Source organism: Tamandua tetradactyla, chromosome 7, assembly GCF_023851605.1.
Source record: "Tamandua tetradactyla isolate mTamTet1 chromosome 7, mTamTet1.pri, whole genome shotgun sequence".
NCBI lineage: Eukaryota > Metazoa > Chordata > Mammalia > Pilosa > Myrmecophagidae > Tamandua > Tamandua tetradactyla.
The window spans coordinates 90210816-90236236 of NC_135333.1; the positions used below are offsets into that span (position 1 = coordinate 90210816).

Consider the following 25421-nt stretch of genomic DNA (forward strand, 5'->3'; position numbering starts at 1 on the left):
CAGCCTTTGACACTGTACTTTATCTCATGTCACTTCCCCCCTTTTGGTTGAGAAGATTCTCTCAATCCCTTGATGCTGAGTTCCAGCTCATTCTAGGATTTCTGTCCAATGCTGCCAGGAAGGTCCACACCTCTGGGAGTCATGTCCCACGTAGAGAGGGGGAGGGGGAGGGGGAGGGGAGGGGGAGGGGGAGGGGAGGGGAGGGGCAGGGGGAGGGGGAGGGGAGGGGAGGGGCAGGGGGAGGGGGAGGGGAGGGGAGGGGGAGGGGAGGGGCAGGGGGAGGGGGAGGGGAGGGGAGGGGGAGGGGGAGGGGAGGGGGAGGGGGAGGGGAGGGGCAGGGGGAGGGGCAGGGGGAGGGGCAGGGGGAGGGGGAGGGGAGGGGGAGGGGAGGGGGAGGGGGAGGGGAGGGGAGGGAGGGGGAGGGGAGGAGAGGGAGAGAGAGAGGGAGAGGGAGAGGGAGAGGGAGAGGGAGAGAGGTTCTCTTGGGGGTGACTCTTAGGCCTAATTTTAAGTAGGCTTAGCCTTTCCTTTGCAGGATTAAGTTTCATATGAACAAACCCTAAGATTGGAGGCTCCGCCTATTGCTTTGGCTGTCCCCACTGCCTGTGAGAATATCAAGAATTCTCCCCTTGGGGAAACTGAATTTTCCCCCTTTCTCACCATTTCCCCTAGGGGACTCAAAGCAGGATCATTTATGAGTAATTGTTTCCAGGATTGTAAAGTACTTTGCTTCCAACTGAAGAAGGCAGCCTGGTGAGAGTTCTGAATGGATTGTGATGCATATGATTAAATGGTCCAGTGAAAAGTCCTGGAGTTTGTAGAATAGAGCCTTTATTTTCAAACAAACTTAATTGCATTTAGCCATTGAGCTATACAGTTCCTTTGAAAGTACATGGGCATGTGATTCCTGGGTCCTCTTCACATGCCCAATTCCTTTGAAGAGGACCCAGGAATCAAGTACTCAGTGTCAAACTGGAAAGATCCATTCAATTCTTTTATCCATCAACTTTCCATAGGAAAAATATTAACAGATTGTCATTAGAACAGCCTTCCCGATACTTTAAAGCACCTGTTCTCTCTCTTCTTCCTTTAATCTAATGGCATAGAATTATTATTGGTCAACCTCAATTTTGTTATGGGTTATTGCATAAATTTCTGCTTTTAGCTTTTAAAAATGAATTTGAATTTTCTAATCAGAACAGAACTTACATACATTTGAAAAATAGAGATATATATTTGATCTGAAATATTATATTACTCAGTACATGGAGTCCAGGAGTGGCTTCTGCTTTAACATTTAGCTCTTTCTACTTCTTTTGGGTTTATTTTGGTTTTTTTTTTTTTAATGATGTCAAGAACTGAAGGTTTGGTTTATTTACTTTAAAAAAATTGTTCTTTCATCTCTGCCTTATTTTATTTTATTCTTTAATTATTATTATTATTTTGCACGGGCAGGCACTGAGAATCGAACCTGGGTCTCAGGCATGTCAGGTGAGAATTTTGCCACTGAGCTACCCTCACAACGCCCTTGGTTCATTTACTTGACATTTTTATGTTTTCTGTTAAATGCTTTTAAAGCAAAAAATTATCCTCTAAATACTGGTTTGGCTATATCCCACAGTTGTAAAGTTGCATATTTAGAAAACAACTTGACTCACTCTTGGATGGTTTTTAGTAATAGTATTCCTTTTATTATTATAACTGTCTTTTGGCATTTCTCGGTTATTTTCTTCATAGTAGGGCCAGGAGAATGAGAGTAATATACTGAAGAGACTCAGTGGTTAAACAGCGCACAACTTCATATGCTGAAAACAAAACTCAGTTGAATTCTGAATGTTGAAAGTGTTTACACTATGACTTTTCTTACTCTCTCTGGCCTACCATTTTACCTCTTCTACCTCCATTTAGCATAGGCTTGGAGAAGAAGGAATAAGTAATAGAAAAGGGGTAAAAATTCACATTCAAATGTAGCTTAGTAAGGTTAGCAAAGACCATGTGTATATCTATTACTTGGGTTTATTACCTGAACTTCACAAGTCTAATATTTTAAAGTATTGGTGATAAGAATTTTGGTATGCCCTATAAGTAATCTATTACTTTGGCCAAGCCTTCTTAATCTGAATCTGTGAACCTCAATGGAAAAAATATATACAACAAGCATTTTCATATTTCAACATATTTTTTCCACTAAATGCTAAGTAAAAATTAACATTTCCTTTAATTATGAATGTAGGCAATAAACCACAGAGATATTTGCATTACCTTGGCTTTTTGTCAGTAATATACATCACATATATTTTCTACCACATTAATGCTGCAGATACCTCAAAATATTGTTATGTGCATTATTACTACATTATTACTTTAGGTCTTGATTTTGTTACTAAATGCATTAATAAAGAAACAAATCTATGCATGTATTGAGTATCGATGACTGTGTAAAAAATTGCCCCAAAGTTAGTAGCTTCCAACAGCAAACATTCATTAACTCACAGTTTCTGTGGGTAAGGAATCTGGACATGGCTTAGCTGGGTCTGCTGGTTCAGGGTATCTCATAAGTGATACAGGTGTCAGCTAGTGTCAGCTAGTGTCAGCTGGGGCAATACAGGTGTCAGCTGGGGCAATACAGGTGTCAGCTGGGGCTGCCTTCAAGGTTCAACTGAGAGAATCTGCTTCCAAGCTCATTCAGAAAGCTGGGCAGGATTCAGTTACTCATAGGTTGGTGGACTGAGGATCTCCACTTCTCAATGGCTGTTGACCGGAGGCCTCCTCAGTTTTCTGCCATGTAAGCCTCCACATTAAGGAAGGTCTCATCATGGTAACTGGCTTCCATGAGAGTGATCAAGTGAGAGAGTAAGGGAGGATGAGCAAAATGGCAGCCAGAGTCTTTTTTGTAACCTTATCACAGAAGTGACATCCATCACTTTTGCTGTATTCTATTTATTAGAACAAAGTCACTAGGTTCAGCCCATCCTCAAGGGGAGGCGATTGTACAGGGTGTGAATACCATACCATCAGGTGTTGATCATTGGGAGCTATCTTAGAAGCTGGCAATCCAAAAACTAGATCACACATTTATTTTACTATTTTGATAACTGTATATCAATATGATCGATTTACTTTGTAGTCTTAGGTATTTTATTTCTTGCTTTTAAGAAGCTACCCACTTAAATTCATATTTGTAAGTATGGTGGGAGAGAGGTATATAGGCTTCTGTCAAGTAAGCATGTTTGATAACAATTCAGCCTCATTACGCTTGTATATGGCAACAGTCACTTAAGCCTCAAAATGATCATATAAGTAGAGCTGATTTCCTCAAGAATTCATTAATTCACCAAATGACTAATGTTTTTTCTACCACCAAGCAATATACGAATAAGCACAGAAAAGATAGAGGTGATAGCATGATTCTTCCCTAAGTCTTTTGTTTGGTGGCACCTATTTTTGGCTAACCTAAAGATGATGGTTGGCATCTCAGAATGTTATTTTCTTCAATCACAGTAACATCTTCGTATGTTGTGAAATGCTTAGCAGTCTAAAAGCTAAGGGTCTTTTATAAACCCTGTCTAATATTCAGATAGAGGATAAATTTATCAACAATAATAGGGAGTAACTTATTTTCTGGAGTATCCAAAGGCCAATTTTGTCCTCAAACGCATATTGTATTCTCTTCCCCAAATCCATCCCTTCTGAGTCATCCTAGAGGGAGGTTATTTCCCCCTCACAGTTCTCTAATCCTAATGTTAAAGCAGCTCAATATTGTCAAACATGTTTAATTTTCCAAGATAACCTAAGCAAGTCTTTCACGCATGCTGCCGAAGTTTATTTATGGCTTTTCCAAATTCGAGTCTCTCTCAAGTTTCTAGAATCTAGAGTCATGATAAAAAGAACACGAGTCAAGAAACCCAGGTGACTTCTAGTCCCCATTCAGCTACCAAGCAACTTGGCCAGCTAATCCATTTTTGTCGACCATAGTTTCTTAATCTGTTAATATGTGGATTTGTGAAGACGGCCTCTAAACCTTGTTCCATTTCTAACATACTTTGCGCAGAATTGAGAAAAACTCTGACAACATTCAGGACACGTGACTAAATATAGTAACACACTGCTCACTCTCCAAAGGCCAGAACCAGTTCTGAATAGAAGAGGGCAGTGAGACCCGGCTGGGGGAGAGGATAGGTGGTGCCTAGCCAGCCAACTCCCTCACGGCTGGTCAGGACATCACCAGGCGGAGGTGCGTGGGGCTGAGGGCCGGTGTTGACGCCAGAAGGCTACTTCCGGCCGTGGTGCGTATGACGTCAGGGCCGAGTCGGACCTGCCCAGCCACGGAGAAGCCGTGGAGGCAGGGCTCGCGAGAGTTCAGAGAGGCCGCCCCGAGATTCCGGCGCGGCCGAGGGTCCCACCTCTCGGGGGCGGGGCAGGGCGGGGGCGGAGCTGGGAAAAGGGAGCTGACGGGCGCCCGGCCGGCTGCGGTCCGTGCGGAGGCTGAGCCGGCCGCGGGCGCAACCGGAGGCAGGTGAGTGCGCGGACCAGGCGCTCGGCGGCCGCGGCCGGGGAGGAGGTGGGAAGGAGGGGGACTTGCCGCACTAGCCGCAGGTCTGCGAGCAAGAGAAGGAGTCGGAGGGGATCCTATGTGTGTTTGGGTGTTCACGGAGAGCCGGGCTAATTTCGGGGCTGGAAATGTCTCCGGTGAAGCTCCGGCGACGGCCTTGGCCCTCTTATTTCTCTGGGATGGTACTGGCTCCGTCTATCCGGAGAGGTAGTTTCGAGCCCGGGGAGTAATCTTTGTCCTTCCCCACTTCTCTCCCCTTCCACTTCGACCCCGGAGCATCCCGCTCCCGGTCGCTGCTTGGGCTTCCTAAACAATAACAAACGTCGCTGATCCTCTCCTGGTATCCCCTGCTCTCCTGTCCCGTGCCCTCCGGTCGATGTCACCGAGAGGAAGGATACTAGGCATAGCTCTTAAATTGTGGGGGCTGTTTGTACGCCGTTCCTAAAACTGATGCGTCAGATTGGTAACATTTCTCAGACACAGTGAAGCCGCCCAGCTCCCAGAAGCCATGGAGTGTTCAAATCTGCCTCAGGATCTGCCCCAGCCATTGGAACCGCAGACCCTTCCTTTCAGCATCATTTTTTTTCTCTCACTCCCTTCTTTCATCTTTGTATCGGGGACAAGCCATAGTGGTTGTTTGGAATGGAAATAAGAAACGATTGTACCCGATTGGAGTAAGGGTCATTTCACCTTTAAAAAGTTGCCAGGTTGACAGCAAAAGAACAAACTTTTATTTTCGAAACCAGTGGCCTCCCGTTTACTGATGCTGCCTTCTTTTCTGGGGATCGCTTTTCCGATTCTGTGTTTGGAAGAATGCTGTTATAAAAAGCAATGGTGTGTGTATATGTGATGTGTGTGTGTGTGTGTGTGTGTGTGTGTGGTTTGTGGTGCGCGCCCGGGCGCTAGAAGTAGTGTAGTGGCTTGTCCAAAAGTGTGATGATGTTCCTCACTTGATAAAATGCAGAACACATGCTCTTGCCTATTTCACATAACTTGTGGTAAGTTTTGATAGAAGCCAGTTACTCGGAAAAAGCCTAGGTATTAGCTTTATTACTGCTAAAATAAATTGTGAGGAAGCAATTTTAATTGTTTGAATTATGCTTCCTGATAGTATGATGGACATTGATTAGTGAGACCTTGTCTTTTTGGCAGGTGGGGTTAACTTTATATTTATCGGTTCTCCCTGCTTTAGTGTATTGGGTCTATTGTTGTAAGCTCAATTTTGTTTACCCAATGCAGTTTTTGGAAAGTTCTTTGTTTCAGCCATATAGGAATATAGGATATTGGAAACCTCTTTGTGTTTGACAGGCCTTTCTCTGTATGCCTCAGGATACATAAAACAATTAAGTTTATTGTACTCTCTCCCCAGGGGCTGAGAGGTATTGTATGTGAATTAGCCACTCATATGCCTATTTTTGAGAAAAGAAATTAGTCCAAAATGTGATTTAAGATTATGGTAAGCTTGTTCTGTGCATAGCTTCATCAGAGTATTTTCATTTGAAAAATTATGATCTCAGAAGTGGACAATAAAATTTTGACCTGGCTTAGTTTTTGTGTTTTTCTCCTTGTGAAGGTGGCTGATAATGTTTCCCATTTGATTGGGATCTGTTTAGAGTAAGAAACACAGTTGGGTGTTGTTTTTATACTCTTTTGAAATGTCCTGCCTGGAGAATGGAAAAATTAGACTTAGGAAAACCACATAAAGTGAGTACAATTCTTCCCTAGCCTTTTGTTTTTAAGGGTTTGTTCAAAAATAAGTCAAAACTCAGAAATAGGGACTAGGAATATTTGTGAAAAAAGAAATAGATGTCCTGGGTTTTTATGCTGAAAATTAATTTCAAAATGGGATCCTATAAGAATAGGACAAATTGTACTTTCTAGGAAATGATGACAATTTTTAAAGCTGTTGACTCAATTCAGACATTTAATTTTCAGAAAAGTTCTATTCTCTCAAACTAATGTAATTGTGTTAGTGAAGTTGGATAACACATTTTAGAATGTGCTTTCCTGGTGATGTGGGATAAGCTAGAGGCTTTTTGTTGTTGGCACTTTTTTAAGAGGAAAAAAAGGATACAAATCAAAGCTAGAAAGGTTGTATCTCAGTGTAATGTTCAAATGATTTTATTTTACGTAAATAATGCAGGGTGAATCAAGCAAGCATATTGTCATCTACCATCCCTAGGATTACATTAAAATCAGCAGATGGGCAGGTTATGGTTAGGTTAGGCTTGACATATGTAGAAATTATGCTACTACAGTTTTAATTTAACAGCACCATGGGCTTTCTTTTTTTTTTTTTTTTTTTAAAGGAAAGACAGAGAGAAGGAAGGAAGGAAGAAAGGGAAACATTTTTAAACATTTTCTTGTTTTATTGTATTCTGTTTCTCCGTTTTTGTTACATGGGCTGGGGCCGGGAATCGAACCGAGGTCCTCCGGCATAGCAGGCAAGCACTTTGCCCGCTGAGCCACCGCGGCCCGCCCACCATGGGCTTTCTTAATGAGATCATCAAAGCAAGTTTTTATGCATAAGCAGTTTTGAAAGTTAATTTATTAAAAGTGGCAGTAGTCTAGTAGTTAAAAGATAGTGTGTTCTCCCCCTACACCCCCAGTTTTTGTTTCAGTCTTAAGAGAATTTTTACCCAAGAGTGATCAGTATTTAAGTGTACCGGTTGCATAAACTTGCTCCAGGTAAAGGCTTATTAATTGACAAATTTACAGGATTTTATGGTTCAGAATCTTTAGAGGGAGAGAGATGAAGGACAACAAAGAATAACATTTGTTGTCCAGAACACTTGAATGAGTTGTGGTTTCTGTTTTTAAGGACCTGTACTCTAAATGGGAGGGAAATGTACCCAAATACAATAATGCAAAATGCAATAAATACAGTAATGCAAAAATAATGCAAAATGCATTTTATGAGGAAGCCAAGGAGGGAAGGATTGATTCCTGCTCAATTAAGGAAGACTTTTGGTAAGAAATGATACTTGTATAGATGATTTGGGTGATCTAGTTATATGATAGTGAAAATAAGCAAACATATAATGCTGCTTGGTGCTAAACCTTTTACCTATACAACTTATTCCCCCAGATTTAATCCTCAGAACCACCATATGGAGTAGATATTTTTGTTCCCATTTTGAGGATGGAGTAACTGAAGTACAAACATCACACAGTTTGTAAATGGCAGAGCCAGAATTCCATTCCACACATTCTGGCTTCATCATGTATCCCTGGTCTTAACCACTATCCTTAATTTCTCTCCCATTCATGATGTTCTTTCATTGTCTGTAGTTTCAAAGAACTAATTTGGAAAACATATTCTTCCAGCATCTACATTTAGGGATCAGTTTTCTAGAAAGACCTCCAAAATAATGATAACCTAGGTAAATAAGTTGTTTTGATCATACTAGATATTTAATCAATTTTTAGAAGTTGCTCTTGGCACAAATTAAAGGAAATCATTGAGTGGGACTTTTGACAAATTTGACTTATTACCTATTAGCATACCTATAAGGATTTGAAAGTGAGAACTATATTAATTCCTTTACCTAATGGAATTTTTGAATCATTGCATATTTTGGCTTGTAATTTTTAAATTAATTTTTATTTAAAATCACTCTATATCCACCAAGCAAAAACTTCCTTGGCTTATAGATTTTGAGACCACTTTCTATTGAGTGTATTTTGGATTGACTTATGAAATTGAAATTTAGTTAATGATCAAATGGCAGTCTCAGTCCTTTCAATTTTTATGTCCACAAGCAGCTAACTTTATAATAGCAGAAACAGGGTTTTGAATAGTGTTGTCCATGTATAAACTTCAGTCATTGATGCGTTTCATTGGGGAATGTTCTAGTTTGCTAGCTGCCAGAATGCAACACATGGGAGATGGTTTGGCTTTTAATAAAAGAGTATTTATTTAATTAAAAATGTATAGTTCTTCAGAGGAGAGGCAACTGACTTTCTGCTGAGACTCTTTCTTACACAAAAAGGCACAGGGTGATCTCTGCTGGCCTTTTCTCCCAGCCTCTGGGTTCTAACAACTTTCCCCAGGGTAACTCCTTTCTGCATCTCCAAAGGCCTGGGCTGGGCTGCGAGTTCTGAGATGAGGTATGCTGAGCTGCTTGGGCTGTGTTATGTGCTAGGTGACTGCTGATGTAATCAGCAGCAAATGAGGTTCACATGCCATTGGCTCGGGTCCACAGCAATAGAACCAGGCACCTTCAGCTGGCCAAGTTGACACCTGAATCTAAGTACCACAGGGCAACTTTGAAAGCTCTTTGGAATTGTGAAATAAAAGATGCTATAGAAATACACTGCCCACTCAATAAATGCTTGCTGAATGTATGGTCCAACTGATTTTGTTTATAAAGTTTCAGGGATAGGCCACATTTGTTATTGGTTGAATACTGAGTCACAGTCTAGTTGGATTTAAAGGTTGGGATTGGGGGAAATATATCTGTGTGGGGAGTGCAGTAGAAATGGGTGGTGTTAGGGTATTGCCCACCCTTAATTGTCTAGCAAGATCTAGATTCTTCAGCTCCTTTGTCAGTGCCCAGATTGACCATATTCATAGTTTTAAGGAGGGCTCCAGAAAGCATAATCTCTGAATGAATTTATTAAGTGTCCTCTCCTTGACTGAATGGGATAAGTTCTAAAAACACCCACAGTAAATAATTTGTGGGTGAGGAGTTTATAACCTCATAGGAATATCAGGACTCAAGCCAGGATTTAAAGCCCATCTATTTATATTATTAAAATAAAACAAGGATGGTAAAACATATAAAAATAAAAATATATATATAGTTTTCATGTAGCTTCAATTAGTAGTAATAATATTTTCATTTATCATTCCCTGATTGACAAAATTTTAAGGATCTTCAGACCATAATTTCATTGAGATGCTTATAAATTGTTTTGCTTTGTTATAAAAAAAGTTACAGGTTCTTCTTAAGTACAGGTGTGGTTTTGAAAGGTAAGAAGGAATGTGAGTTGGTTCATCAAAGGGAAACCAGGCATAACTGTACCTCCTTGCTGATAGAAATTGGGGAGGGGAGCATCTTTTTCCCTAATAGAATCTAGTCTTATTTACATTGAAAATTCGCTGAGGTGGGTCACCTCCTTCTTAGATGATCTCTGCATCATTAGGGAAGACTTCAACAGTTACAGGGTTATAACCTGGCCATTCATATTATGTTTTCTAAATTCAGACAGGCCTCAAACCTTTGCAATTGTCTGTGTTTTGTTATAGTATTTCTACCATTCTTAGCTTCTAAGTTCTTTAACAAGCTCTTTGCCTCCCCCTGAATTAACACCAGACCAGTTAACAACCCAAATTGTTGTTGATTCTCTGGCCAAACACCGAGGTTTCCTGTTTTCCTTGACTTTTGCTGGTTCTAATTGATTGCACAGGTATAGACCTTTATATATTGTATAAGTATCCGATCCCTTTTGAACAGGCAGCACCCATTGTTTTCTTATCTTTTCCGGTTGCTTGCTCTCTCTCTATCTGTTTCAGTAGGGGATTCTACCTTTCTTCTTCCCAATTCTTAGATAACTTTTATTGCTTTTGCAGTCACTGAATATGATAACAAAATCAACCATAAATGCAACACATATTTCTGGAATAAAGAACAAAATGGCAGAAATTAAAATGACTGTGCATGAATGCTAATACCATCTATTTTTGGCAGGCAGAGTTGCTGTGCTTTTGCTCTGAAGCCTAGCTTTTATTCTGTCTATGAAAGTTTAGAAAATTGAAAGTTTGCAAACAGAGAATCTTCTGTACACATACTAATGAGCATCTTTTTTTTTTGTTGTTCTGGTTCTCTTGCCATACAGTCATTGCTATTCTTCTTTTATGACTTGGAGATTTTGACTACATTTCTTAAGAGTCCTCAGTGATCCTGGAGACAAAGAGTAAGTAATCTGTAAGTCTAATATGAAAAATGCTTTATGTAATCTGTATTTCTTAAACTTTGTCAAATCCACGTAATATATAGTTTTAGCTTTTTTGTAATAACTGTATATCATTTCCTACTCAAACATGTCCTTGGCTCCTTTTTTCATCCTATCAGTGTACAGTTCTAATTATTTTATAAAACTTTTTACGTATCATTTACTATTATCAGACATAGGACTAAATACAGTGTATGTGAGGATGTATGTTTATATATTTCTCGTTTAATCCTCACAGCACCCTTATGAGTTATTATTTCTTCTTACAAATGAGGTGAAATGTGGTCACACAGATAAATGGTGGAATGAGAATTTGATCCCTAAGACAGGTTTACTTTCTTTTATAACAAAAACTTCTCCTTTCCTATTTAATTTATCTTATTCTAGTCCCACCTGTTCCCCCCCCCCCCCCCGCAGTTCTGTTCTTGGTAATTTCCCCTTTAAGAGTTATTAACAGTTTTGCATATCAAATAGATTTTCCTGGGAAAAGTGCACAGAAATAATTCAGCTATATTCAGATTTCCTATAGAGGGGAACTTGATCTTGTACAGATCTTATTGTAGGAACAATAATAGTAACGTCTTATATTTCTATTGTGCTTTATGGTTTTATGAAGCATTTTACGTGTTTTCTCACTTGATTCTCAGAGGAATCACGTGGTATGGGCAGTAATGCTACAATTAGAATATTATACCCATTTTGCCATTGAAGAAAGAGAAATTCAGGTTAACTAAATTGTCTGAAATCTCAAATAAGAGGCATAGCCTCAACTTAAACTTGGATCTTTTGACTCCAACATTAATACTTTATTTAACACAAAGGTCTGCCTGGGAGATTAAAAGCTACTACAGGCAGTGTTTACTAAGGTCTCTACAAAATGGCTTGATGAGACACAGTTCTTGCCCTCAGCAATTTTAATGCTGAACCAAATGATATAATCAAATGTTCTGACTTCCGTCAAGCCAATTAGGGGCCGATAAATATCATTATAGTTTGGTGTTTTCTTAAAAGAGCTGACAATTTTGAACCCTTGAGCTTTGTTTTTTTGTTGGAATTGAAAAGCTGGAATGTTAGTTCTCCATTTTTAGTCATGACCTGTGAAAAACCCTTCTCAATTTTTGTGATTCTGGTGAATGATAGTTTTAAATAGTTAAGTTGCTGTATACCTCATCTTGCAATCAACTGTTTGCATTCCAACTAAAATAATCATGACTAAAGTATTGACAGGCGATGGGAAGAAACTGATATAAAAAGGGAATTTAAAGAATTGGGGATGCTAACAGTGGCTTAATGAGGTAGCTTAGAGTAGCACTGCTCCAGGAAATTGGATGTGAACCTCACAGAATGAATAAGCTGCAAGTATTCACTTCTGGAAAGTTGTATTGAGAGGTTAGAGGGCTTATTCAGTGATCTACTTTTGAAATATTATCTTGTACCAGCATCTTGTTTTATAAGATTTATTTTTTTACTGAACTGTGGAAATTTTTACTTAGTTAGGATTTGCCCATTGCTCCCATTAGGGAAATACCATACAGTGTTTGCCCTTCATGACTTTTCTATAATTGTCAGAAGAGAGGCTGGTTGTCTGGTTTATAGCACTGGGGAATTGTCCTTTGTTGTGTTTTTACAATAGAGAGCATTTAATTTGGGCATATCTTTCAAATCTGGTTGAGGATATTCTCCATATGTTGATTATAATCTAGCAAAACAGGGTATAATTTTTCTATTTTGTGACTAGTGTGGAAAAATTTTAGTCTCAGTTGGATGGATTTGGCCCGTTAATATTCTTAATGCTGGCAAGTCCTAAAGGAATCACAGACTAATAACATTTTAGTGAAGTTAATATCATAATTTAACATTTATCGTCTATTTGCAGGGCACTATGTTAGTTACCATGACAAAATAAAGATGAATGAGATGTGTTGCGTTGCCACTTAGGAAGGGTGAATCCAGTAAGAGGCTTACTGTATGGGTACAAATAGTTGTAATTCAATAGTAAGTGATACGAGAATGGCAGGGCACTATGGGAGCAGAAGAAGCAGCAATGATTTCTGATTGGAGAAATCAGGAAAACTTCTTGGTACAAAGGGAAATATGAATTGACCAGTGAAGAGTGAAGGGTGGGTGGGCCACGGTGACTCAGCAGGTAAGTTCTCACCTGCCATGCCGGAGACCTGGGTTTGATTCCCGGTGCCTGCCCATGCAAAAAAAAAAAGAGTGACGGACATGCCAGGCACAGGGATTAGCATGAGGTAGGTAGATCTCTATAGCACCTGATCAATTTTCTGTTAATTATTTACCTATCTCACTGCCCTGTTGAATTTGAGCTCATTGAGCTCAGAGAACAAGTGTTTTTGCAGCTTTTCATTCTCCACATTGAGTATATTGCCCACTATAGTAAATTTTATTAAAGCTGTACTTGAGTGTACTTGAGTGGGATTACAGTGTCAGTAGTGCATTTGGGATGGATTTAAGGGAGGAGAAACCAGAAATGGGAAAGCCAATGAAGAAACTAATTTAAATAATCTAGGAGAAAGATAATGAATTTCTGAGCTGTTGCACAATAGTGGGATTGAAAAGAAGAGACAACTTGTATGGATGGATGATGCCCTTTCACACTGAGACATAGGCAGTTCTTTCATTCTGCAGATCATCTATGACGTATGTGCTGTACACCACCATAACAGGCATAGTGCTCTCAGAGAGCAGGTAGGTGAGTGCTGAGCTACACTCACAGTCATAGAAATAGTAATTGCAATAGGGCATAGCTGCTATAATGAAGGACCAGTGAGAAGAGTCCCTACTTGGGAGAATCAGCAGTGTTCCAAGGAGGTGGTAGAGTTTGCACTTAAACTTGAAGGGTGAGTAGGAGTTTTTCAGGCCAACAAGCAGTAGGAGGGCATTATGACATAGAGATGTAAGAGACCGAAGCATGTTTAGGGAACAAAAAGAACCTGGATTGTTTTAGTGTTGAGATACAAGGCTGGATAGGATAAGTGAACTTGTCTTAATAAAATGACTTCTTATTTGCCATCCTCTTTTTATGTTTACCTCATCCAGCTTTAGCCCTGTGCTTTTTGAAGAAAGTATGTCTGTCACTTCATACAGAAGTCACTTCATACAGAGCACTGCTGCTCTGATTCCCACTCTCTGCCTGAAAGTGTGCTGCCAGTGGTAGTCTCTTGCTCCCATTTTGTGAAATTAAACAGAAAAAGTAACGATACCATTAGCTAGAAAGGTAAAGAAAGAAATTCACTAAAAACCTTTTCTTTGATGAATGCCTGGAGCCACCAGGTATTCTATAAAGAGAATACCATCAAAGCATAGCTTCAAGAGCACTGGACTTGAGGGGATTGTGGTAGGAACGTAATAATTTGCCACTTCCATATGGTTTTATGAAACCCTTAAAAATTTTTCAAAACTGTAATACCTGAACTGAAGTCCTTTTACCCTGGTTCTAGCCTTGATTTTTCATTTCATCTTTTCTGCTGTCTTATTATATTTTAAAATCACACAAATTAATAACTCTGAACTTCAGATTATATCATTGTCTCTAGTTTGTCCCCCTTTTTTTGTTGTTCAAAGCTCTGCATTTGTAAGTCATGATTCTGAGCTTTGTATGTGTAGTCGACATTAGACTTTTAGAGCTAATACAGGTTTCTTTTTCACACAGGTTTACTTTCTACAGTGGTTATTTTTTTCTGCCTTGTGTGTTAGGCCACAGTAACAATATAAATTGTTTTCTAAGGACAACCAAAGTTAATGATAGACTGCAATTGGAATTATATCCATTGCACTTCTAGGCTAGGGGTTGTCAGCTTTGTTAGCCTTAGTGTCATTAGTGGTAGTAATTAAAATGTATGAGCACTATTAGGAAGAAAATGAAAGACAGGAACAGGAGAAGAAAAAGAAGGCTTGCAGAATGGTAGGAAAGGCGTAGGATGGGGATAGGAAAAAAGGTGCCCAACTTTTAAAAACTTCCCCTCAAGTCCAGTTAAGAGAAGTCAAAGTATTTGTAACACCTGTTCAGGTGTCACTTGGTGGGACCAGTGCCATATTTTAGGATTAAGCTGAACTGCCAGTAGTCCTAACAATACACTGAGTATGGTGTTATATCAAAACAGAAATTTATTTGTTTTAATCAGCTAGTTCTAGGTATAAGAAGTTCTACATGTGTACCGGTGTCCCTTTGTTTTTAGGATTGAGCAGAAAGGAAAATAGAAACCAATACAGTTTTTAAAATGTTTTTTATTGTGAAATGTAACATATATACAAGGAAAAGAAAAAAAAGCAATAATTTTCAAAGTATACTTCAACAAATAGTTACAGAATAGATTTCAGAGTTTGTTAAGGGTTACTATTCCATTGTTTCAAATTTTTCTTTCTAGCTTCTCTAAAACAATGGTGGCTAGAAGAAATATCAATATAGTGATTCAACAATCATACTCATTTCTTAAATCCTCTTTTCTCTGTTATAACCCCTCCTCCTTTGATTCTTCTCCCAATCTATGGAGATCTTTAGGTACTACCTGTTTTGTCTGTTTCCTGGTAAAAAGAGGTGTTGACAATAAAGGATAAGGGCATATAATTAGTTGGTAATCTTGGAGAGGCTGGCCCTTCTGGGTTTTGGAATTTATCTAGCCTAGAAATCCTCTGGAAATTATAGGTTCTAGAAAAGCAAACTTAGTGCATGAAACTTTTATAGAGTCTCAGTTCGAGCCTTAAGTCTTTTTAAGAGTTAATAGGAGTGATGTTGGTTGGGGTTTAGCAAACCATGGTAATTAGTACTAACTGAAGCTTGCATCAGAGTAGCTTCCAGAATAGCCTCTTCACTCTATTTGATCTTTCTTAGCCACTGATGCCTTATTTTATTACACTTCTTTTCCCCCTTTTGGTCAGGAAGGCGTTGTGGATCCCATGGTGCCAGGGCCAGACTCATCCTTGGGAATCATGCCCCATGTGGTCAGGGAGACTTTTACCTGAGTGTCATGTCGCATGTAGGGGTGAAGGCAATGATTTTCCTTTTTGGTCTTAGAGAGACAGAAGCCACATCTGAGCAACAAAAGAGGTTAATGGAAAGCAACTCTTAGCCTCTCCACTACAGAAATAAATTTCATAAGATCAGTTCTCAAAATCAAGGGCTTGGCCTGTTTTTCTGAGAGTCTCCAATGGTTGAGAGAGTACCTAGGGCTTCCCAGTGGAAAAGTTTAATAGTTGATGTATATACTTTTCCCTATGGACTCTCAAGGGACTCTACCAATACTTTCAATTATCAACCTACTATAGTCTGAGATGTATCCAGGTAATACATTAAGCTACACAGAATTTCAAGACCTCATTTCCATTCTGGACTCCAGGAGTTTGGGTTGTTTAAACGAGCTATCCAGACAGGTTGACTTAGATTGTGTGCCACCAAAAATTTAGATTCTAGACATAATAAGCCTCTCTGTTTCCTTGCATTTAAGTTTATCTTCATTGGGTAACCTTTCTCCTGTTTTTAGCTTTTGTGTACCTCCAGGTCTGCTATATTCTACAGTGTAACCTCTGAGATTACCTTTACCAGGGTCATAATAATGAAATCATACAGAATCTGTCCTTTTGTGTCTAACTTATTTCACTCAGCATTATGTCCTCAAGTTTTATCCATGTTGTCATATGCTTTAGGACCTCATTTCATCTTAACTGCTGCATAATATTCCATCATATGTATGTACCACATTTTGTTTATCCACTCATCTGTTGTTGTGCACTTGGACTGTTTCCATGTTTTGGCAATCGTGAATAGTGCTGCTGTGAACGTTGGTGTGCAAATGTCTGTTTGTGTCACTGCTTTCAGCTCTTCTGGGTATATACCGAGTATTGGTATTGCTAGAGCATAGGGCAACTTAATATTTACTTTTTCTGAGGAATTGCCAAACTGTTTTCCACAGCAGCTGCACCATTTTGCATTCCCACCAACAGTGAATAAGTGTTCCAGTTTTCTCCACATCCTCTCCAAGATTTGTAGTTTTCTGTTTTGTTTAATAACAGCCATTGTTAGAGGTATGAGGTGATCTCTCATTGTCGTCTTGATTTGCATTTCCCTTATAGCTAGTGAAAATAAACATCTCTTCATGTACTTTTTAGCCATTTGTATTTACTCTTTGGAAAAGTGTCTTTTCATATCCCTTCCCCCATTTTATAATTAGGTTGGTTGTTCTTTTGTTGTTAAGCTATATTCTTTATATAGAATATCAAACCTTTATCTGATATGTGGTTTTCAAATATTTTCTCCCATTGCGTTGGCTGCCTTTTCACTTTTTTGATAAAGTCCTTTGAGGCACAGAAGCTCTTGATCTTAAGGAGTTTCCATTTATCTATTTCTTCTTTTACTGTTTGTGCTTTAGGTAGAAATTTAAGACGCTATCTCCTATTACTAAAACTTGAAGATGTTTCCCTACATTTTCTTCTAGAGCTTTTATGGTACTGGCTCTTACATTTAGATCTTTAATCCATTTTGAATTAATTTTTGTGTAGGGTGTAAGGTAGAGATCCTTTTCATTTTTTTTTTGACTATTGATACCTAATTCTCCCATACCCAATTATTGAAAAGACTATCTGTCCTAGTTCAGTGGATTTGGGGGCCTTTATGGTTTGTCCATAGATTTGGTAGTCTATCTCCATACTCTCAATTTCATTCTATTGGTCGATACTTCTATCTTTGTGCAAAGCCATGGTGTTTTGACCACTGTGGATTAATTATAAGCTTTAAAGTCAGGAAGTGTTAGTCCTCCTATTTTGCTCTTCTTTTTAAGGATATCTTTATTTAGGGTCTCTCTCTTCCACATAAATTTGATAACTAGCTTTTCCAAATCTTCAAAGTAGGTTGTTGGGATTTTGATTGTTATTACATTGAATCTGTAGATCAATTTAGGTAGAATTGACATCTTAACTACATGCAACCTTCCTATTCATGAGCACAGAATGTCTTTCCATCTATTTAGATCATTTTTCATTTCTTTTAGGAATGTTTTGTAGTTTTCTGTGTACAAGGCCTTCACATCCTTGGTTAGCTTTATTCCTACATACTTAATTCTTTTGGTTGCTATTTTGAATGGAATTTTTCCTTGTCTCCTCAGATGAGTCATTACTTGTATATAGAAACATTACTGGTTTTTGTACATTAATCTTGTGTCACACCACTTTGCTGAATTTATTAACTCAATTAGTTTTGTCATACATTTCTCAGGGTTTTCCAAGTATAGGATCATGCCATCTGCAAATAATGAAAGCTTTACTTCTTCTTTTCCTATTTGGATACATTTTATTTCTTTCTCCTGTCTAATTGCTCCAGCTAAGACTTTCAGTACAATGTTGAATAATGGTGACAGTGGGCATCTTTGTCTCATTCCCAGTTTTAGCGGGTGGAAATGGGGAATGCTTTCAATCTCTCACCGTTAAGTATGATTCTGGCTATGGGTTTTTTCATATATGCCCTTTATGATGTTGAGGAAGTTTCCTTCAATTCCTACCTTTTGAAGTGTTTTTATCAGGGAAAAATGCTGAATTTTTTAAATGCTTTTTCAGCATCAATCATAATGATTTTTTCCCCTTTCAATTTGTTAATGTGCTGTATTACATTGATTGATTTTCTTCTTTCGAGCCACCCTTACCACCCTGATATAAACCACCCTGGTATAAACCCCACTTGATCATGATATATAATTCTTTTAATGTGTTGTTGGATTCTATTTGCTAATATTTTGTTGAGAATTTTTGCATCTATGTTCATTAGGGAGACTTTTCTGTAGTTTCCTTCTTGTAGAGTCTTTATCTGGTTTTCGTGTTAGAGTGATATTAGCTTCATAAAATGAGTTAGGTAATGTGCCGGTTTGAGTCTGTGGTGTACCCCAGAAAAGCCATGTCTTTTAATTCTCATTGCGGGGTAGGAGCTTTTTCATCATCCATGGAGATGTGACCCACCCAGTTGTGGGTGGTAACTTTTGATTAGATGGTTTCCATGGAGATGTGTTTCCACCCATTCAAGGTGAGGTTGCTTACTGGAGCCCTTTAAAAGGGAACCATTTTGGAAAAAGCTTTAGAGGCATGAGAGCCTCACAGCCCACACCTGTGGAGATGAAGAAGGAAAATGCTCCTAGGGGGAGCGTCATGAAACAAGAAGCCTGGAGAGAAAGTTAGCAGACATTGCCATGTTCGCCATGTACGTTTCTGGTTGAGAGAGAAACCCTGCACTTCATTGGATTTTCTTGAATGAAGGTAACCTGTTGTTTGTGCCTTAATTTGGACATTTTCACAGTCTTAGAACTGTAAACTTGCAACTTAATAAATCCCCCTTTTTAAAAGCCATTCCATTTCTGATATATCACATTCTGGCAGCTTGTAAACTAAATCATGTAGTGTTCCTTTTTCCTCAAGTTTTTGGAAGAGTTTGAGCAACATTAGTATTAGTTCTTTTTGGAATGTTTGATAAAATTCCTCTGTGAAAGTGTCTGTGCTGGGCTTTTCTTTTCAGAAGATTATTGATGATGAGTCTTTTTCCTTGTAATTGATTTGTTGAGTTGTTCTATTTCTTCTCGAGTCAATAGAGGTAGTTTGTGTGTTTCTAAGAATTTGTCCATTTTATCTAAGTTGTCTAGTGTGTTAACATAGTTGTTCATTGTATTTGCTTATGATTTTTAAAATTCCTTCAGGATCCATGGTAACAACCCCCCTCTCATTTCTGATCTTTTTATCTTTTTTTTTTTCTTATGTACTCTCCCTTTTTTTGTCAGTCTAGCAAGGAGGTCCATCAGTTTTACTGCTTTTCTCAAAGAACCAAATTTTGGTTTTGTTGATTCTATTGTTTTTTTGTTCTCCAGTTTGTTTATTTATCCTTTAATCTTTGTTATTTCCCTTCTATTATTTGCTTAAGGGATAGTTTTTGCTATTCTTTAATATCTCCAGGTGAGCAGTTAATGTCTCCATTTTTGATTGTTCTTGTTTTTTAATATGGGCATTTAGAACAATAAATTTCCCTTTCAGCACTGTCTTTGCTGCATTCCAAAAGTTCATGTATGTTGTATTCTCATTATCATTTGTCTCCAGATATTTACTGATTTCTCTAGCAATTTCTTCTTTGACCCACTGATTACTTAAGAGTGTGTTGTTTGACCTCCGTATATTTGTGAATACTCTGGTTCTTTGGTGATTTTTACTTCCCATCTTCATTCCATTGTGGTCAGAGAAAGTGTTTTGGATAATTTCAATCTTAATAAATTTATAAAGACTTGTTTTGTGTCCCAGCATATGATCTATCCTGGAGAATATTCCATGTGCACTAGAGAAAAATGTATATCCTGGTATTCTAGTTTGCTAGCTGCCAGAATGCAATACACCAGAAACGGAATGGCTTTTAAAAAGGAGAATTTAATAAGTTGCTAGTTTACAGTTCTAAGGCTGAGAAAATGTCCCAGTTACAGCAAGTCTATAGAAATGTCCAATTTAAGGCATCCAGGGAAAGATACCTTGGTTCAAGAAAGCCAATGATGTTCAACATTTCTCTCTTAGCTGGAAGGGCACATGGTGAACATGGCGATGTCTGCTGGCTTTCTCGTGGCTCTACAAAAAGGACTCTCTCCAAAATGTTTCCTCTTTTAAAGCATTCCAGTAAGCAACTCCACCTTCAATGGGTGGAGACACCTCTCCCTGAAAATCATCTAATCAAAAGTAACCACCCACAATAGGGTGGGTCACATCTCCATGGGAACAATCAGAATGCTCCCACCCAGGAATATTGAATGAGAATTAAAGAACATGGCTTTTCTGGAGTCTACCACAGATTCAACCCGGCACAGCTGGTGTTTTGGGGTATAACGATCTATATATGTCAGTTAATTCTAATTCATTTATCACATTGTTTAGGTTCTGTATTTCCTTGTTGATCCTCTGTCTGATTGTTCTATTTATAATGGAGACTATGTATACATGGAAGTCTCCCACCATTATTATTGAAACATCTATAGCTCCCTTCAGTTTTGCCAATGTTGGCTTCATATACTTTGGAGCTTCTTGATAGGGAGCAGAAACATTTGATTGCCCTTTCCTCTTGGTGAATTGTCCCTTTTATTAATATGTAGTGTCCTTCTTTATCTCTTATGACGTCTTTACATTTAAAGTCTATTTTATATGATACTAATATAGCTACTCCTGCTTTCTTTTGGTTACAGCTTGCATAGAACACTTTTTCCATCCTTTCACTTACAGTCTATTTGTGTCCTTAGGTTTAAGATGTGTCTCTTGCAAACAGCATATAGATGGATTTTATTTTTTAATTCATTCTGTATCTTTTAATTGGTGAATTTAATCTGTTAACATTCAAAATTATTACTGTAAAAGCAGTTTTTGAACCTACCATCTTAGTTTTTGGTTTTTATATATTCTTTTCTCTCCCTCTCTTTTTATCCTTTAATTTACCCTTGGTTGTACTCGTCAGTTCTGTGCCCTCCTCCAGACCTCCCCTACGTCTTTTTTTCCCCAACTGACAGGACTCTCTCTAGTATTTTTTGTAGGGCATATCTCTTGTTGAATAATGCTCTCAGTCTTTGTTTTTCTTTGAAGATTTTAATCTCTCCCTCAATTGTGAAGGACAACTTGGTTGGATAAAGAATTCTTGGCCAGAAGCTTTTCTCATTCAGAATGTTAAATATATCATATCACTGGTTTCTTGCCTTTATGGTACTTGTTGAATAGTCTGAATTTAGCCTTATGTATTTTCCCTTGTATGTAGTAGATCACTTTCCTCATGCTGCTTTTAGAACTTTCTGCTTCTCTTCAACATCATTTGACAGTTTGATTAGTATGTGTCTTGGAGTAAGTCTATTTGAATTTATTCTGTTTGGGATTCCTTAGGCATCTTTGATATGCATATGTATATTTTTTATAAGGGTTAAACAGTTTTCCCTGATTATATCTTCAACTATCCTTCCCAGCCCTTTACTCTTCTTTTCTTCTTCTGGGACATCAGTCTTATATTTGTGTGCCTTTTGTTGTCCATCATTTCCCTCAGATCCAGTTCCATTTTTTCATCTTTCTTGCCATTTATTCTTTTGTGCACTCTGGTTCAATTGTTCTGTGTTTCTAGCTCACTTATTCTTCCTTCTGCATCTTCAAGTCTGCTATTGTGTATCTCTGGATATTTCTAATTTGATCTGCTATATCTTTTATTTCTGTGAGTTCTGTCATTTTTCTTTTTAATGTTTTGAATTCTTTATGCTGTTCTTGATATCCTTTATTTCTTTTAAAATATCCTTGAGTAGTTGTTCTGTAGTCTGCATCCCTTCCGGTGTTTTGATTTGATTGTTCGTTTTCGCCTGGATTTACATATGCTTTGTGATTTGCTGTTGTATTCGGGGCATTTGAATATCTTAATAAGGTTGTTTTGCCAGTTGGTTTCCTTCATTCATCTTAAATTTTGTATTTACTTGGTTTTGCATTGAAGGTTCCCTGTTGTACTTGGTTTGTTTATAATTCCTCACTAAACCAAGGCCCAGATCTCATGAAGGGGGTACAATTTTTCTTGAAGGTCTACTAAAAGCTAGGTAGGGTGCACTGGTAGTTCAGTTACAGAGTGCCTGCTTGCCACCAGGCTTGATTCCTGGCCTATGCACCTCCCAGAAAAAAGAAAAAAGAAAATACCTCAGCAACAGTAGGCCCCAAAGTCAGAAGGAGGTACCCCAAAATAATTGAAAAAGAACTTAGGCTGGTGCCCACAGATAGGAGAAAAATTTTTAAGAAATTTTTTAAAAAGCAATATAAATAAAAATTAAAAATAAAAAATAAAAGATTATATAAAAATATATTAAAATAAAAAAATATTAACTAGGCAAATAGGAAGTTTGCCAAACTGTACCTCCCGCTTCTTCCCAGCAGGTGGTGATCCTGAGGCACCTCCTCCCCTCAGGCCCACCCCTCCTTGAGTACAGTGGCTGGCTAGGAAGAGGGTGTGCATGGTGGCAGGATGACTGGTTCTGCTCTGCGGGACACAGGAGCTGATTGCAATGCCTGGCACCCAGTGGATCTGCCATTCACCATTCCCCACGAGGTGGCTATTCTTGATGCCTGGCTGGGTAACTGCTCCCAGTACCTGGGGGCACAGCTTTTTGCAGTGGACAGCTTGGTATGCGTAGGACTCCCTGGGGCACTGCTGGTTGTAGAGCCACATGGGGAGGGTTCCCCAGCCAGCAGTTGGAGCAGGCTGGTGTGGTGGGATGGTCAGTTTGCTGGGATTTACTTTTCCCCATGTGCCTCCTGCTGCCCTCTGTGGGAATCATGGCTGATCAGACCCACCCTGCTCCCCCCATTCAGATCTCCCTGGCTTCCCTCCTCACTGTGAGATATTGAAGAGCCTTTTTGGTCACTCATCCCCTGGGACTGCCGTTCTGATCATTTTTACCCTATCCCCTGTCTTGTTCTATGGAGCAGGGGTAAATCTAGTCTACTGTACTATGCCATCTTCCTGGAAGTCTAATACTGTTTTAATATTAATGAAGATTATAGACACATTTCTGAAATGTAGTAAAAAATTTAAAGATTTAAATCCACAGTTTATGGCTAGCTCCAGTCAGGCAGAAGGTGGCCAAAAGGGAAGGGGAATAATAAGTAGGAACATGTGTTTCGGTTTTCACTAATAGCAAAACTGCATTTTCTTACTTTACCAAAAATGTAACTGGACCCACAAGAGGGAAAAATAGAGTAAGAAATTAGATCTAGAGCCTTTACTTCTCTGTCCAGGTAAACCAAGTATTTCTTCCCTTTCAGAAAATAATAACACCAAACAAAAAACTTTTTTTTTTAAATGTTTTTTCGTCATTGAGCTAGGAAGCCAAAGAATAAAAATACCTATGATTTTAGTAATGCTGATAAAAAAAATATTCCTTATATTGTAGTAAATGCTTGGCTAAATTGAAGTCTTTGACTCATTTTTAGAATTGAAAGACACTCTAAAGGTCATCTAGTTCAGTTCTATTCTTTGAGGTCCCTCTTCATAATCCAAAAATAGATGTTTGGTCTTTGCCTAAATATTTGAGTTTCTTGCCTAAAAACAAGGAACTTAGTGGGTCACAAGGTGGCTAACTTTCATTCCCTTAAATGTTTGGCATTCTCCAGCCTTCTCTCCCCCATCCTTTTTTTCATTTCTGTACACTCTGAGTGATCTCATATGCTCTTATTATGTCTTCCATGACCCTTTGTGATAATGACTTTGAAATTTGTGTATCCTTCTCAGACCTTGCTCCTTGAGACTCCATTGTTCATGTGTCTCCTTGATATAGCTACTTTTGTGTGTTCATGAGTAACTTGGATTCACTTGCCCAGAGCTGACTTTATCTTCTCCTCCTTGAACCTTCCTTGAGCTTCTAATCTTTTCCAATGTATGACATTGTTCCCTGTTTGGTTGCTCAAGCTATGAAAATGGAAATCATCCCTGACTTCTCCTTCTGGCTTATCTCTCATATTCAGTCATTTATTAAGTCCTCCTTAGCAGCTCTTTAACGCCATCTATCTTTTCTCTTTCTCCAGTAAACAGTATTTTTATCCAGGTTCTGATTTACTGAAGCAGCCATCTTACTACTACCAGTCTTTCACACTGGACAGTAATCTAGCGTCCATGTGGTTGTCAAAAGGATTCTTCTAAAATGTCAATTGAATTGTATAACTCACATGCTTAAAATTTCCACTGATGCCCTGTAGCCTTTTTCAGACTCCTTAGCCTGGCATTTGAGGTCCTTTACAATGGTCTTTGTAGTTAACTAGCCTTATCCATCATTATTTCCTCTACTCACTTCTCCAGCCACATTGAGCCATTAGCTTTCTCTCACCTTGAGTCTTAGCACATACTACTTTCTGGAATGCCTTTCCCCATACTCTGAGTAATTTCTATGCTTCCTTAATACTCATCTTGAGCATCTCTTCTTTTAGAGAGGACTCCCTAACCTTATCCTTCCTATCAGGGTTAAGTGCCCCTCCTTTGCTTTCCCAGAGCTTCTTCCACCTATCTTTTTCATGGCTTTTTTTTTTTTAATATCCAAAACCAAAATAATAACACATGTTGAGCATTTGTATGTGCCAATATTTATTGAGCATTTTACTATGTGCCTGGAATGGGGCAATGTTAATTGGAAAGTTCTTATGCAACTTTCAGTTGATTCTTATCACAGAATTGAACATAATTTCATATTACCACAATATTGAGATTTGAAGATGACTATCTCATAAATTCTCTGTTTCAGGCCCAGCATCTTCTTTTAATTTGTTCAGAACTCCTGGATTCCAGACTTCTTACCTTTCTGGCTGCTCCCCAATATATGTATTATATTTTGTTAGCTTTCCCTCTTAAAATGTATAGTTCAGGCAGGCCACGTCCGGCTCCGCAGGCAGGGTTCTTGCCTGCCATGCTGGAGACCTGGGTTTGATTCCTGGTGCTTGCCAATGGAGAAAAAAATTTTAAAAATGTATAGTTCGCTTTTAGATAAAATACAATTGCCCATAAAAAGAGGCAGAGCTTCACCAGGTGTGTAGTACCTGGATATGGATTGTCATATTTAAGGAATGGACATAGCTTTTCCAGGTCATAAATATGAATTCTTTTCTTTGGGTCTAGAAGTAATCAGGATTATGGGAATTTACTATTACTTAGCAAGTGAACTAGAGACAGCCATGAAAACAAAAATGCCAATTAATGAATTTTTAATGTAACTATGAGTAGAATGGAAAATTGTGTCATTTGGTCAAAAGTTTCACCCCATGGGAAAATCTCCGTGGGAATGTCAGTAAGTCAGGATAACCTGACAGAGCCTCTTTTTTGAGGCTGTACCTGCCCACCTGTAGTCTGGGTATTGTCAGCTCACTCTCTCCCCTGGCAGTGTTGGAAGCACAG

General features: G+C 38.6%; 1 protein-coding gene across 5 annotated transcripts in view; it reads left to right on the forward strand.

Moving 5' to 3' along the window:
• The first annotated feature begins 4432 nt into the window (after positions 1-4432).
• Positions 4433-25421, forward strand: part of STK38L (serine/threonine kinase 38 like) — a 140856-nt gene continuing 119867 nt past the window's right edge. For 3 of the 5 annotated variants that reach the window (XM_077170378.1, XM_077170380.1, XM_077170379.1), the window contains exons 1-2: positions 4433-4516; positions 10394-10471. Coding sequence is in view for 1 of the 5 variants with exons in the window: in XM_077170377.1 (XP_077026492.1) it covers positions 20287-20356 (70 nt within the window). In the remaining 4 variants the exon portion in view is untranslated. Of the gene's footprint in view, positions 4517-10393; positions 10472-20247; positions 20357-25421 lie in introns of those variants that run through there. The other 2 variants (XM_077170382.1, XM_077170377.1) reach the window with 2 other exon arrangements.